This window comes from Vipera ursinii (assembly GCF_947247035.1).
Source record: "Vipera ursinii genome assembly, contig: scaffold_114, whole genome shotgun sequence".
Taxonomy (NCBI): domain Eukaryota; kingdom Metazoa; phylum Chordata; class Lepidosauria; order Squamata; family Viperidae; genus Vipera; species Vipera ursinii.
Window position 1 is genome coordinate 72,501 of NW_028148234.1, and position 13,791 is coordinate 86,291.

At 49.9% G+C, this 13,791-nt stretch overlaps 1 protein-coding gene across 1 annotated transcript in view; it reads right to left on the reverse strand.

Annotated features, from left to right (window-relative positions):
- Positions 1-12,630, reverse strand: part of LOC310650668 (neurobeachin-like protein 2) — a gene marked incomplete at its 3' end in the record, with an annotated part of 85,024 nt that extends 72,394 nt beyond the window's left edge. The window contains exon 1 of the mRNA XM_083380250.1: positions 12,268-12,630. Coding sequence (XP_083236376.1) covers positions 12,268-12,318 — 51 coding nt within the window. The remainder of the gene's footprint in view (positions 1-12,267) is intronic.
- Positions 12,631-13,791: the final 1,161 nt, after the last annotated feature.

A 13,791-nucleotide genomic window follows, 5' to 3' on the forward strand; every position in this document is an offset into this window, starting at 1 on the left:
CGAGCACAGTCAATACGGGAAGACAGATTCGCTCAATGACGATGCGACTCACTTAACAACCACTGTGATTCACTTTGCAAAAAAGCATTATAAAATCCAGTATGGATCAGTTAACAACCACCTAGCTTAGCAATGGGAATTCTGGATCTAACGGTAGTTGTAAATTGAGGACTGAGTTGGTGCCTAACCAGGAAGCTGAGAGAAAAAAGAATTGGCAGACAGAGAGACAGACACAATAGAGGGATTTAGAGTGCATGTGGACTTCAACTCCCAGAATTCTCATAGTGATGCTGGCTGGGGAATTCTGGGAGTTGAAGTCCAGGCTATCTAAAGCGGCCAAGTTTGAGAAAGACTCGTTTACATTTCTTTTTTCTTTTTTTTAAATAGCAAGTCGTGACAGCATCACCAAACAATTGTAGAACGTAACAATTGTAGAACGTGAAAACATTGGTTTTGGTAATTCCCTCCGTTTGACTCTGCTTGTTCCTGTCCTCTGTGATGCAAAAGCCGGGAAAATTGCAGGGAAAATCAAGTGAAAGGAGAGAAGCTTATTTAAACTGCCCCAAGGCACCCCTACCAGCCAGCCAGCTTCCCTTGAACTAGCTATGAGACACCCTAATGGTCTTTTATCTGCATTTGATAGCAATAGGATTCAGACTGCCCTCCAGACTTGCAGCTAATTGATCACACAGAAAGGTTTAAACTGCCCAGCCATTGCTCAGGAATGATGAAGATTGGGGAGGAGGAGGAGGAGGAGGAGGAAGAGGAGGAGGAGGAGAGTGGGTTGTTGCTACTCTCCAGAGCTTGGTGGTTTTCTTGCAGATGTTTCATCACCCAACTAGATAATGTCACCATCTTCCTTTCCCTTCTCATTCTTCCCTTCCTTCCTTCCCCTTCTCACTGTTTTCTTCCTTCCTTTTCCTCCTCTCCTCTCCTCCCTCCCTTTTTTCTTTCTCATCCCTTCTTTCCTCCCTCCCTCCCTCCCTCCCTCCTTTCTTTTATTCTTCCTCCCTCCCTCCCTTCTTTCCTCCTTCCCTCCCCTTCTCCCTTCCTTCCTTCCTTTTCCTCCCTGTCCTCCCTCCCTCCCTCCCTCCCTCCCTCCCTCCTTCCTTCCTTCCTTCCTTCCTTCCTTCCTTCCTTCCTTCCTTCCTTCCCTTTTGACCCTCCCTCCCCCCCTGCACAGGCACACACAGTGCCAGTCCTATGCCGGTAGGCACCTTTTGGCTGGCAGCCCCTTCTCAATCTGGGCATCAGCCCAAATTCGAAAAGAAAGACAAAACGAGGCCAAGGACTCTCAAACTTCTCCTTCTCCAGAGCTGGAGAGGCAGCCAGTTCCCTTCCTTCTTTTCGCTTGGCACCTTCTCTGCCCGGGCAGACTCTGCCCCTCTTGGTGGTCACCACCCCAGGAACGCGGAGAGCGGCTTGAGGGCGCACTCACAAAATGGCACCACGGGCTTGGCGATCACGTAACGCGCACGCCTGGCGTTTTGCAACAGTCATAAACACCTGCCAGCTGCCAAAGACATCACATCACCACAAAACCCATATCACTTGACCAGGGTGATGTCGCAACGGCCGTAAGTGCGAGGACTGCTTGAAGTTGCTTTTTTTTTTTTTTAGTGCCGCTGCAACCTCAAATGGGCCTTTCGTAAGCAAATGGCCATAAATTGAGGATTATCTGTGCATTCTTCTGTTCTGGTGAGGAATCCCATTTTGTTTCCCCCCCCCAATTAATTTCAGAACCAAATTTCTTTCTCTTTTTTTGTGCAAACGAAGGCTGAAGAAGAGAAGCATCTGATGGCACCCAACCCATTGACTCTGCTCATCAGAAGGTCGCAAGAGAGGATCACGTGACACACACACACACACACACCAGGGACGCTGCGACCGTCATAAATACGAGTCATTTGCCAAGGGTCTGAATTTGGATCACGTGATTATACGGGGTAAAAACGGTCCTAAGTCATTTTATTCAGCGCTGTTGTGATTTCAAACGGTCGCTAAATGAACTGCCGTAAGTCGAAGACTTCCTGTTTTCTGGATGTAAGGGGAACAGCATCTCCCATAGGCAAGGGGGATTTCTCCCATTTTCTCTGTTTCCCGTCAGCCCACTTTCGAGGTGAGCAAAGTGCAAATGCTGACCACCACTCCGAATTCCAAAGTTACCTTGACCTCCTTTCACACATAACTCCTAAGGCCCATTTAGGCCCCAAGAGGCTGTTGCCGAAACGCAGATGAGGCTGAAGGGTGGTGGAGAAGGTTAACATCAGTCAAAAAGTGAAATAAAAAATAAAAAATGAGGTTTTGAAAATGTGTCCACAGATGGGGTGGCATGCAAACTGAATGGGTGAATAAATGAATGAGGGAGGGAGGAAGGAAGGAAGGAAGGAGAGGGAGGGGAAGGGAATGCAGATGGAGGGAAGAAAAGAAGGAAGGGAGGGAAGGAAGGAAGGAATAAAAGAAGGAAAGGAAAAAGAAAGGTGGAAGAAAGGAAGGAAGGAATAAAAGAAAGAAGGAAAGGAAAGGAAAAAGAAAGGCGGAAGAAAGGAAGGAAGGGAAAGAAGGAAAAGAAGGAAGGGAAGGAAGGAAAAGAAGGACAGAAGGAAAAAGCGAAGGAAGAAAGGAAAGAAAAAAGGAAGGAAAAGAAATGAAGGAAAAGCCAAAGGATAGAAGGATGGAAGGAAAGAAAGAGGGAGGGAGGTTAGGAAGGAAGGAAAGGGGGGAAGGAGGGAAGGAGGAAGGAAGGAAGGAAAGGAGGGAAGGAAGAAGACAGAGGAAAGAAAGAAAGAAAGAAGTAGTAAAAGAGAAAGAAGGAAAGAAAAAAGAAAAGGAAGGAAGGAAGGAAGGAAGGAAGGAAGGAAGGAAGGAAGGAAGGAAGAAAGAAAAGGGCCTTTGATTTACAAAAGCCTTCAGAAATAAATATGGGAGCCATTAAATTGCCCAATCATTCTTCGTCCATCTGTGACCCGGAACAGCTGGAATCCGGGTATTTTCCCAAGATGGCCAACCCAAGACAACAAATGACAAACGTTTTTCTTTGGGGCAGGAACCCTGGCAGCCACTGTGTCAACATGGCGCTGGGCCTGCAAGCCTGGCACGCAAGCATTTTCACAACCACACGCTCCCCACTCCAGGCTCAAGCTGCAGTGCCAGCTGGCCTCTCTGGCAAAACAAGAGGTTGCCAGCATCTGCCAGCCAGCTTTGAACGCGCCCTGGGTGGTTGGCGGTTGTCTTGATGACGTTTCATGACCCAACTAGATAACATCATCCATGGAAGGAGGAGGAGGAGGGGGAGGAGGAGGAAGGACTGTGGGGTCCCTGGTGCTCCCTGAGCTGGGGGGTTTCCTTGCAGACGTTTCAGGACCCAACCAGGGAACATCATCAGGGCTAGAAGGGAGGAGGAGGAGGAGGAGGAGGAGGAAGAGGAGGAGGAGGAGGAGGAGAGGAAGGAGGAGGAGGAGGAGGAGGAGGAGGAGGAGGAGGAGGAGGAGGACTGTGGGGTCCTTGGTGCTCCCTGAGCTGGGTGGTTTCCTTGCAGACGTTTCAGGACCCAACTAGATAACATCATCCATGGAAGGAGGAGGAGGAGGGGGAGGAGGAAGGACTGTGGGGTCCTTGGTGCTCTCTGAGCTGGGGGGTTTCCTTGCAGACGTTTCAGGACCCAACCAGGGAACGTCATTAGTGCTGGAAGGGAGGAGGTGGAGGAGGAGGAGGAGGAAGAGGAGGAGGAGGAGGAGGAGGAGGAGGAGGACTGTGGGGTCCCTGGTGCTCTCTGAGCTGGGTGGTTTCCTTGCAGACGTTTCAGGACCCAACTAGGGAATGTCATCAGTGCTGGGAGGAGGAGGAGGGAGGGAGGGGGAGGAAGAAGAGGAGGAAGATGACTCTGGGGTCCTTAGGGCTGTCTGAGCTGGGTGGTTTCCTTGCAGACGTTTCAGGACCCAACTAGGGAACGTCATCAGTGCTAGAACAGACTGGATGTAAACAGAGAACAAACCCTACACTCTTCTAGCATGGATGACATTACATAGTTGGGTCATTAAACATCTGAAAGAAAACCACCAGGCTCAGAGAACAACACAATCCTCCTCCTCCTCCTCCTCCCTTATTAGCACTAATGATGTTCCCTAGTTGGGTCATAAAACATCTGCAAGGAAACAACCAAGCTCAGAGAGCATCAAGGATCCCATAGTCCAGGGTTTCTCAACCAGTGGTACGGGTACCACCTGTGGTACACTGGCACCTGGCCAGTGGTACGCGGCCATCCTAGAGAAGTGGTAGCGGGGGAGGGGAATGAGCTGAACCAGTGGCAGCATCGCGCAAGCCTGAGCGAGAGACGGCTGGAGCTGCAGGGCTGTCAGGGCTCAGTGGAAGCGCCAGGATCAGCGCCAGGCTCCAGCTGGAGCTCGGCGCGGATCCCGGCGCTTCTGCTGAGCCCAGAAGAAACTCCGATCAGCTGGGATGTTGCAGCATCTCCAGGTTCTCATGATTTGCATTCAGATGCTTGGCAACTGACTCCTATTTATGACGGTCACAGTGTCCCAGGGTCATGTGAAGTGACCAAAACCTGCTGCAACCCCCAGCAGATGGGGGGGGGGGGAAATAAAAACCAAACATCCCCCACCCCACCCCCGCTGCCAATCCTCAACAGAAATGCCCACATCAATGAAAACCTCGGACAGGAGGAAGAGCGCTGCCGGGCGGGCAGGCAGGTGTCTTGCTCGGCTGTGGCTTGGGGGGAGGGGACTTTTTCCAGTGGCACTGTAACTTCGAACAGTCACTAAGCGAACTGTCGTAAGTCAAGGACAACCTGTACTTCATCACTTTTTTCCTTTTTTTGACCCCTTGCTAGGCGACTGGTGGTACTCGGATGTTGCCATATCCTAAAAGTGGTACAGTGGGTGAAAAGGTTGAAAAGCCCTGAGTTATAGTCATTCTCCTCCTCCTCTCCTCCAGTTCAACCCAGGGATACTACAGAGATGCTCTCTCGTCAGTCTTGGGACCCATATTCCACTCCACTCACCAGGAAAACCATCAGGTCGCTGTGTGTGCGTCCCACTCCCGCAAAGTGTGAAGGGACAACCTTGGAAGGTTTTCAGCAGCTGCTTTATTAAACAAAGCGGATTTGTTTTGGCGTCCTGTGTCATACAGTCACAGTCCCAGGACTTCGCCAAGTAAAATGTGTAAACTTTGCCTCTGGTTTCCAGGCTGAATATTTTCGTTTTGCAAGATTAACATAACAACACGGATTTGCACGCGCAAAGTTTGCAACAGCATCGCAAGGCAGAAATAAAAGTGCAGGAAAAATGCTTTTCTGTCACACTGATACGCTGCCCAGGCTTATCCCCAATTTATAACAGTTCCTTGAGTGACCGTTCAAAGTTACAACAGCACTGAAAAAGTGACTTATGACCGTTTTTCACCCATATGACGATTGCAGCGCCCCCAGTGGTCATGTGATCAAAATTCAGAGGCTTGGCAACTGACTTGTGTCTATGACTCTCACAGTGTCCCCTTTAGTGACCTTCTGACAAGCAAAGTTAGTGGGGAAGCTGGATTCACTTAACAACAATGGCGAGAAAGGTTGTAAAGTGGGGCAAAAATCATTTAACAAATGTCTCACGTATCAATGGAAATTTTGGACTCAGCTGTCGTCGTAAGTTGAGGACTGCGGGGAGTCACTGCCATTATGGCAAAACAAGATTAGCTGCCTCTTGACTGCCTCTCTCGAAGATTAGCAGACTGTTCTCTCGATTTATGCCCTTTCACTCAACAACTGTTGGAAGCCACAAAAACTCTGAAAAAAAAGAACTTACGACCAGTCCTCACACTTATGACTGTTGCATCAGCCTCATAGTCACAAAATCTCAAAATTCAGACGCTTGGCAACCAGCATGGACTTATGACGGCTGCAGCGTCCTGGGGGTCCCAACTGGCTTCTGACTCATTTAACATCTGCAGCGATCTGCTTAACAACAAAAAGGTGGTAAAATTGGGTGTGACTCGTTTAACAAACACCTTGCTTGGGAACAGAAATGTTGGGCCTGATTGCGGTGGTGAGTTGAGGACTACAGCTAAGATGATTGCAAAGGCCACCTCTGACTTCTGATTTTGTCCCCTTGCAAAGCCCTCTCTAGGCTCGATGCCATTGCAAATATTTTGGGGCGCTAACAAAAGTCAGACGGGGTGGTCCTTGTTGCAAACTGCTTCTTTCTGTGCAAAAACATAAAGAGGAAGTGGTGGAGACGGGCTGGTTTGCATGCAAAGCCTTGCACCTTTCTCCGTAAAAATAATAATAAAGATAGCAGACTTTCACTTCATGCATTTGACCTTTAAGGAAAAGAAAAAAAACCTTAATTAACTAGATTAGTACGCTGGGACTTCCTTCTTCCTGCAGTGACAACGACAAAAAGAAGAATTTTTACCCTCTGTTCCTAGGAGCCTGTTTTCTTTCCTTTCCCTTTTTTTTTCCCCGGTACAGAGAAAACAAAGATCTTGTTGTAAAGATAAATTTTGCCCAACAGCAGGGCCACAGGCCAAAAAAATGGAGGGAGGAGGAGGGGAGGGTGAATCCAGCAAACACAGATGATGGGGGAATGGCTGCAGAAAATAGCCAGGGATTGCAAGCGGTTGCAATGATTTGCTGGGGATGCAGCGAGAGGGAGGGAATTTGGGGGAAAATTTATTTCGTAATTGCTACCGGTAGTAATTTGTTAGTAATTTGCTAGAAGATGGATGCATGGACTTCAGTTCCCAGAATCCCCCACCCAGCATGCTTTAAGAGGGGAGGACTTCAGTTCCCAGAATCCCCCAGCCGGCAAGCTTTAAGAGGGGAGGACTTCCACTCCCAGAATCCACCAGCCGGCAAGCTTTAAGAAGGGAGGACTTCAACTCCCAGAATCCCCCAGCCGGCATGCTTTAAGGTGGGTGGGTTTCCACTCCCATAATCCCCCAGCCAGCCTGCTTTAAGAGGGGAGGACTTCCACTCCCAGAATGCCCCAGCCGGCCTGCTTTAAGAGGGGAGGACTTCCACTCCCAGAATGCCCAGCCGGCCTGCTTTAAGAGGGGAGGACTTCCACTCCCATAATCCCCTAGCCGGCCTGCTTTAAGAGGGGAGGACTTCCACTCCCATAATCCCCTAGCCGGCCTGCTTTAAGAGGGGAGGACTTCCACTCCCATAATCCCCCAGCCGGCAAGCTTTAAGAAGGGAGGACTTCAACTCCCAGGATTCCCTAGTTAGCTGTGGAATAAGGCCCACTGCCAAACTATCTCTAAGGATACAACCTGGCTGTTCTATTAAAAGATAGAATTGTTTGAATTATGGAAATAACATAGGCATAGAAATAACTAATTTTAACTAAAAGTCTGGTGCATTTTATACTTCTTTTTGCACCAAAGAAAGTCAGAAGTCATGCTTTCTCTATTTCTCATATTCTTCCTTTGTTCCTGTTTTTGCAGGTTCCCCCCTCTCCTTTTCCTTTTTCAGATCTGGTTTTCTGTTTCTCTTTTAATTTTGTATTTTATTTTTTTTAAAAAAAACTACAATAAGGTTGTCTAAACTGCAGCCTGAATTTGCAGGCTGGATCCCCTCCATTCCAGCAAGGCGGAGCAGAAATACCTTTTGGAGAATTGAGGGTCCTTGGTTTACATCCATTCGTTTAGTGATCATTCAAAGTTATAATGGCACTAAAAAAAAAGTGACTTATGACCGTTTTTCACACTTAACGACCGTTGCAGCATCATCAGTGTCATGTGATCAAAATTCAGACCCTCAGCAACTGACTCATATTTATGACGGCTGCAGTGTCCCAGGGTCACGTGATCCCCTTCTGCGACCTCCTTGCACGCAAAGTCAATAGGGAAGCCACTTAACAACCGCGTTATTAACAACCGCAGTGATTCACTTAACAGCTAAGGCAAGATCATAAAATGGGACAACTCTCTCGCTCAGCAACAGAAATTTTGGGCATTGTGCTTGTAATTGGAGGATTATCTGTAGTTAGATCGATGATGTGAATATATCAAGAAGAGATAGTATTTAAGAAGAGATTGGACAGCCATTTGTGTGAAATGGGATAGGTTTTCCTGCTTGAGCAGAGGGTTGTTCTAGATGACCTCTAGGGCCACTTCCAACTCTTGTTATTCCATAAGGGTCTCCTGCTTGAGCAGGGGGATGGACTAGATGACCTCCGAGGTCCCCTCCAACTCTGTTTTCTTATATGATTCTGTAAGGGTCTCCTGCTTGGGCAGGAGGTTGGACTAGATGACCTCCCAGGTCCCCTCCAACTCTGTCCTGTAGACCAAATGCCTCATCCGTCCTTCTGCAAACAGCAAGAACTTAGAGAAGACCTTTTTAATATCTATCTATCTGTCTGTCTGTCTGTCTGTCTGTCTGTCTATCTGTCTATCTGTCATGTTGTGCCACCCATCAACAAAGCTTGAAGACCAGCCGAGGTCAAGAGAGACCCATCTCAAAACAATGGCTAAGTGTCTGTAAATGGGGAAGTCTGGAATTTTAGTATCTCCCCCCACCCCGGAAAGGGCAGTGGGTCATCCTGATATTGATCAAAGTGCCACCCTAGGTGTAAAGGCTAAGTAAGGATAATCTCCGTTCCTAGGAGGACGCAGCTCCTTAATTCCTATAGGAAAAGAACCCCCTTCCTTCCTTCCTTCCTTCCTTCCTTCCTTCCTTCCTTCCTTCCTTCCTTCCTTCCTTCCTTCCTCCCTCCCTCCTCCTTCTTTCCCTCCCCCCTCCCTCCTCCATTCCTTCCTTCCTTCCTTCCTTCCCCCCTCCCCTTTCTTTAGAATTTACCTCTATTTTCAAACAGACTTCTCTGGCTAGACAATCTACTAATATTATTCCTATTCATTATTCCTGTATCACGCAACGGTGTTATTACTCATACACAAGTGAGTGGGGCAAAGGGTCACAGGGCAAGGCCGTCCAATTTAAGCATTAAAGGAATGAGATAAAAGGAATCGAACAAATCAGCCCCGATACCTGCCTCCCACACAAACCCCCAGCCAAAAGAATCGAAGCCTTTTGGCAAGTTTGTTCCTCTCTCCCACTTCACTACAGCAACGCAGCAACCGCAGCAACCGTTTGCAGCTTCCAACAGATTCCTTGGCGTTATCTCTGGTCACCTCCCTTGCCCTGGCAACCTTGAGGTCCCTTGGACTACAACCCCCATGAGCCACAGCCTCAGGAGAGCAACGCCGCCAGGAAGGCCTGCTGGGATGAAGGCACTGCCCAAAAAAACGGTGGGCACAAACAGATGGATCTTTTTTTTCCAAGAGATCCCGCTGACTTCAAAAAGAACAGCTTTTGCCCCCCTCTTAATAAACCTTGCACTTTGCAAGATTTCCAAACCAAATTCTTCTCCAAGCTAGGTGCTTTATTATTATTATTATTATTATTTTTCGGGGGGGGGGCAGTGTTGTCTCCCCCGTTGTACCTACCAACCTGGTGTGCGTTTGGAAAAGGCTTCAGCAAACACTGCTAAACTGCTGTTTCTTTTCGCAACCTTTTGCAAACAAGAATTGGGAGGGGGGATTGGAGAAGCTGCCATACAGAGATGGGGGGGGGAAAGGAGCTAGGAAATTCATTGGTGGAGGCGTCACCCCCCCCATTCAAAGGATTTTGCAGGAGGGAGGAAAAGGGGAACACAATTGACCCAGCTCTTTATCCCTGGAGAGAGAGAAAAGGGGGGTGGGAGGGAGGAGGCAGGGAGGGAGGAAAGAAAGAAAAAGAAAGAAAGAAAGGAGGAGAGAGGGAAAGAAGGTAAGAAAGAAAGAAAGAAAAAGAGAAAGAACAGGAAGCTACAGAAAGAGAAAAGGAGAGAGAGAGAGAGAGAGAGGAAGAAAAAAGAGAGTGAGAGAAAGAGGGGAGAAAGAGAGGGGCGCAGAGGGATAAGAAAGAAAGAAAAAGAGAGAAAGAGAAAAGGAGTGAAAAGAGAAAGAGAAAGCAGGAGAGAGAGAAAGACAGAGACAGAAAGAAAAAAAGTGGAGGGAAAGAGGAAGAAGGAAGGAAGGAAGGAAGAACAAGGAGAGAGAAAGAGATAGAAGGAAAGAAAGAAGGAAGGAAGGAAGAGAGAGAGAGAGAGAGAGAGGCACTCAGCTAGCTCCCTTTCATTTGCAAAACAAACTGTAAATATCCTGAAACCACGGAAGTGAGTTGAAGGTCATCAAAAAAAGAAAGAAAGAAAGAAAGAAAGAAAGAAAGAAAGAAAGAAAGAAAGAAAGAAAGAAAGAAAGAAAGAAAGAAAGAAAGAAAAAGAAAGGAAAACACAGGGTCCCCCATTTCCTCCAGAAGCGAGCACACACATTCAAGATCAAAAAATCAGTATATTACACAGGTTTTCTGGCTGCAGCCACCTCCTCCTCCTCCTCGGGGGCCCAGGCCTACAGCAGGAAAGGAGTTTCTAGCCCCCACCCCACCCCCAAAGAAACCAACCACGGCACCCTTGTGCGGAAAAGACAAGGTGGGAAGCGAAAAGAGACAATAACAACGGTGTGATTATCAACACAACGCGCGGTTCCTCCTCCTTCTCAGCTTTGCTCTTATTTATTTATTTATTTTTTGCCCAGGAAAGAAAACAAGAGGCTGAAGAAAATAAAGGATTTTTAAAGACTATGGGGGGGACAGGTGCAGAATGGGGGCAGGATATTCGCCCCCCACCCATTTCATTCCGTTTAATAAAAATAGCATAGCCTCAAAGGGACCCGAGAGGTCCTCTAGTCCAACCCCTGGGCCCTTCCCTTGCCGTGTTAGCCCAGGGCTGGTGGACCCTCCTACTTTCGCTTTCTGAACCAATTCTGGGGAGGGGGGGGCTGGGGGGGGGATAGGCCTTGCAGGAGGAGAGGGAAGGACAAGAAGATAGAACCCATGGTCCCCAGCCACCCTGGCGAGGAATGGGAATGGAGCGCAGGCCAGAAAGCAAGGAACAGCTTTGGATCAGCCGAGTCTGGAGACTTGCATGGGGTTGTGAGGAAGGAGGCAGAGCACAATCTGTGGCTGTTTATTATTTATTAGACGTTTATCAGGGACCGCAGCTGCCTGCGGCTTCTAATAAATTTGGGAGACGCACAAAGGAGGAGGAGAGGAGTAACAGAGTGGAAAGCGTGGAAGAAAGGGAAGATGAGCAAAAAGGGGAATTTTTTTTTTATTTTAGAGTGGGGAAAAGGCAAAGGGGGGTGGGAGGCAGATCAGGGGACCTCAGAAGAGAATGTGGGGGGGGAGGACAGAGGGACACAGGGGTGTCATAGCCGAATGGGGAGACCCTGGTTGCAATTCACACTCCTCTTTGAAAATGCGAAGGGGTGAGTCAGAAGAGGTCCATCCTACCTCACAGGGTTGTTGTTGTTGGCTGTAGGGGGAAGTGTTAAGAGAGACCTCCCCCATGTCAGGTGATTGCAGGAAAGACAGAGAGAGAGAGAGAGAGAGAGAGAGAGAGAGAGAGAGAGAGAGAGAGAGAGAGAGCGCTGTGTCCAGAGGAGGGGCAAAATCAGAAAGGACTACAAGCACTACAAGCTCCCTCATCCCCAGCCTGGCAGGAAGGGGTGGCTCCGGGCCACTCGGTGAGGGAGGGAGGAAGGCAGGCAGGCAGGCAGAGAGAGGCAAGATCGGCCTTAGGGAGCAAGGCTGGGGCAGGAAGTGGGGAGCAGGTGGAGGAGGATGCTGAGCTCACCTGGACAGGTGTGCTGGGCATGTTCCAAGAAGCACCTGCCCCCCCTATAGCTAGATAACTGATACTCCCAGAAGGGGGGAGATAAGGAGGAGAGGGAGGAGGAGGAGGGAAGAGGGGAAGAAGAAGAGAAGGAGAAGGGGAGGAGGAAGAGGGAGGCAGAGGAGAAGAAGGGGAAGGGGAAAGAGAAAGAAGAAGAGGAGGTGAGGGGGAAGGAAGAGGAAGAGGAGGAAGGGGAAGAGGAGGGGGAAGAAGAGGAGGAGGAGGAGGAGAAGGAAGAGGAAGAAAAGAGAGGGCAGAGGAGGAGGAGTTGAGAAGGAGGAAGAAGAGGAGGAAGGGTGGAGGAAGAGGAGGTGTGTGGGAGGAGGAGGAGGAAACAAAAGGAGGAAGAGGAAGGGGGAGGAGGAGGAAGAGAACCAGCACCAAGCAAGGCAAACCCCCCTCCAGTCCTCCCGATGCAAGGAAGCCCAGAGACGCGCCTTCCACCACCCACCCGGGGATCCCTTCCCACGACCCTCTTTCCCCGTCTCCCCGCGTGTCAGCCCAACTCCTCCCCACCCCGCAGGTGAGGCGAGGCCGGGCTCACCTTGGCGAAGTAGAGCATCCACAGCTCGTAGAGCCGCTCCTTGGAAGCCATCGCGGGACGGACTCTCCCCTCCTCCCGCGCAAGGCTCGGCCGCGATCGCGCGCTCTAAGCCCGGCCGGGCTGCGCCATGCCTGGGCTGCTGCTTTGGGGCTGCGCTGCGCTCCGGAGCTGCTGCCGCCCGCCTCGCTCGCTCCTCCTCCTCCGCCTCCGCCTGATTCGCAGCCCGGCCGGGCTCCGGGGAGGCGCAGCGGGCGGAGCGCAGGTGCGCCCCACGGCCGACCCGCAGCTCCGCCCGCGTTCGCACGACCCTCCTCCCCGCCAGGGACCTTCTGCCTTGCGCGCAGGTGCCTTTGTCTGCCTTCCCGGGAGAGCGCGTGACGCCTGGACCCGCGGCGCTGGGAGGCGCCTCCCGTGTTCCACCTGTTGTGTGGATGCAATTATCCGGGCTGCGGGGTTTGGGATGGGAGGAGACTAGAGGGAAATTATGTCAATATTGGTAGGGTGGATTTTTAAAGAGTTTAGAGCTAGGGGCGTAAGGTATTGTGCGAAAGGATGAGTCTTCCGGGTTCCACCTGTTGTGTGAATGGAGCTCGGGGTGGTTGTGGTAGGGTACAGGTTTGGACTACTAGGAGGACAAGGACACACACCTCCCCCCCCCCAAGTTATGGAAATACTGTTTTAGACTTGCAAATGCAGTTTTTATCCCTTTTAAGGGTTAGGGGCACAGGGTATTGCGTGAAAGGATGCATTTTCCAGGTTCCACCTGTTGTGCGAATGCAACTGTCCTGTCCAGGGGTTAGGGTTTGGCTTAGGAAACTAGGAGGAAAGGGATGCCCATTATGGAAATACTGGTAACGCGAATTTTTAGTGTTTAGACTTAGGGGCATAAAATGTTGTATGAAAGGACAAACCTTCCGGGTTCCACTTGTGTGAATGCAGCTCTCCAGGGCTGCAAGGTAACGTTTCAGACTTGCAAATACAGTCTTTAACTATTTAAGGGTTAGGGACACAGTGTGTTGTGTGAAGGGATACATCTTCCAGGTTCCACTTGTGTGAATGCAACTCTGCTCATACCGTATGGCTTCAGACTTGCAAACGCGACCACTAATCATTTCAGAGTTAGGGACGCAGGGCATTGTGTGAAAGGATGCATTTCTGGGTCCCGCTTGTTGTGTGAAGGCAACTATGAGGGGGTGCAGCTTTGGGTTAGGAGGAGAGGGACCCCAATTTATCAGCACCCAGCAGGATTTCAGGCTTGGAAATGCAGTCACTGTAGGGTTAGGGGGTCCACCTCCTAGACCCCACTGTCTGTTCACACAACCTGAGGGAGGCTGCTCTGCGCACAGATGCTTTTGTTTGCCTGGGAGAACATGCAACACAAAGGCACAGGGTGTTATGCAAAAGGGACACATCTTCCAGGTCCCATCTGTTGTGTGAATGCAACTTTCTATGGGTGCAGGCCTGGGCTAGGAGGAGAGGACCCCAGTTTCTCAAAAGCTGGCTGGGTTTCAGGCTTGGAATTAA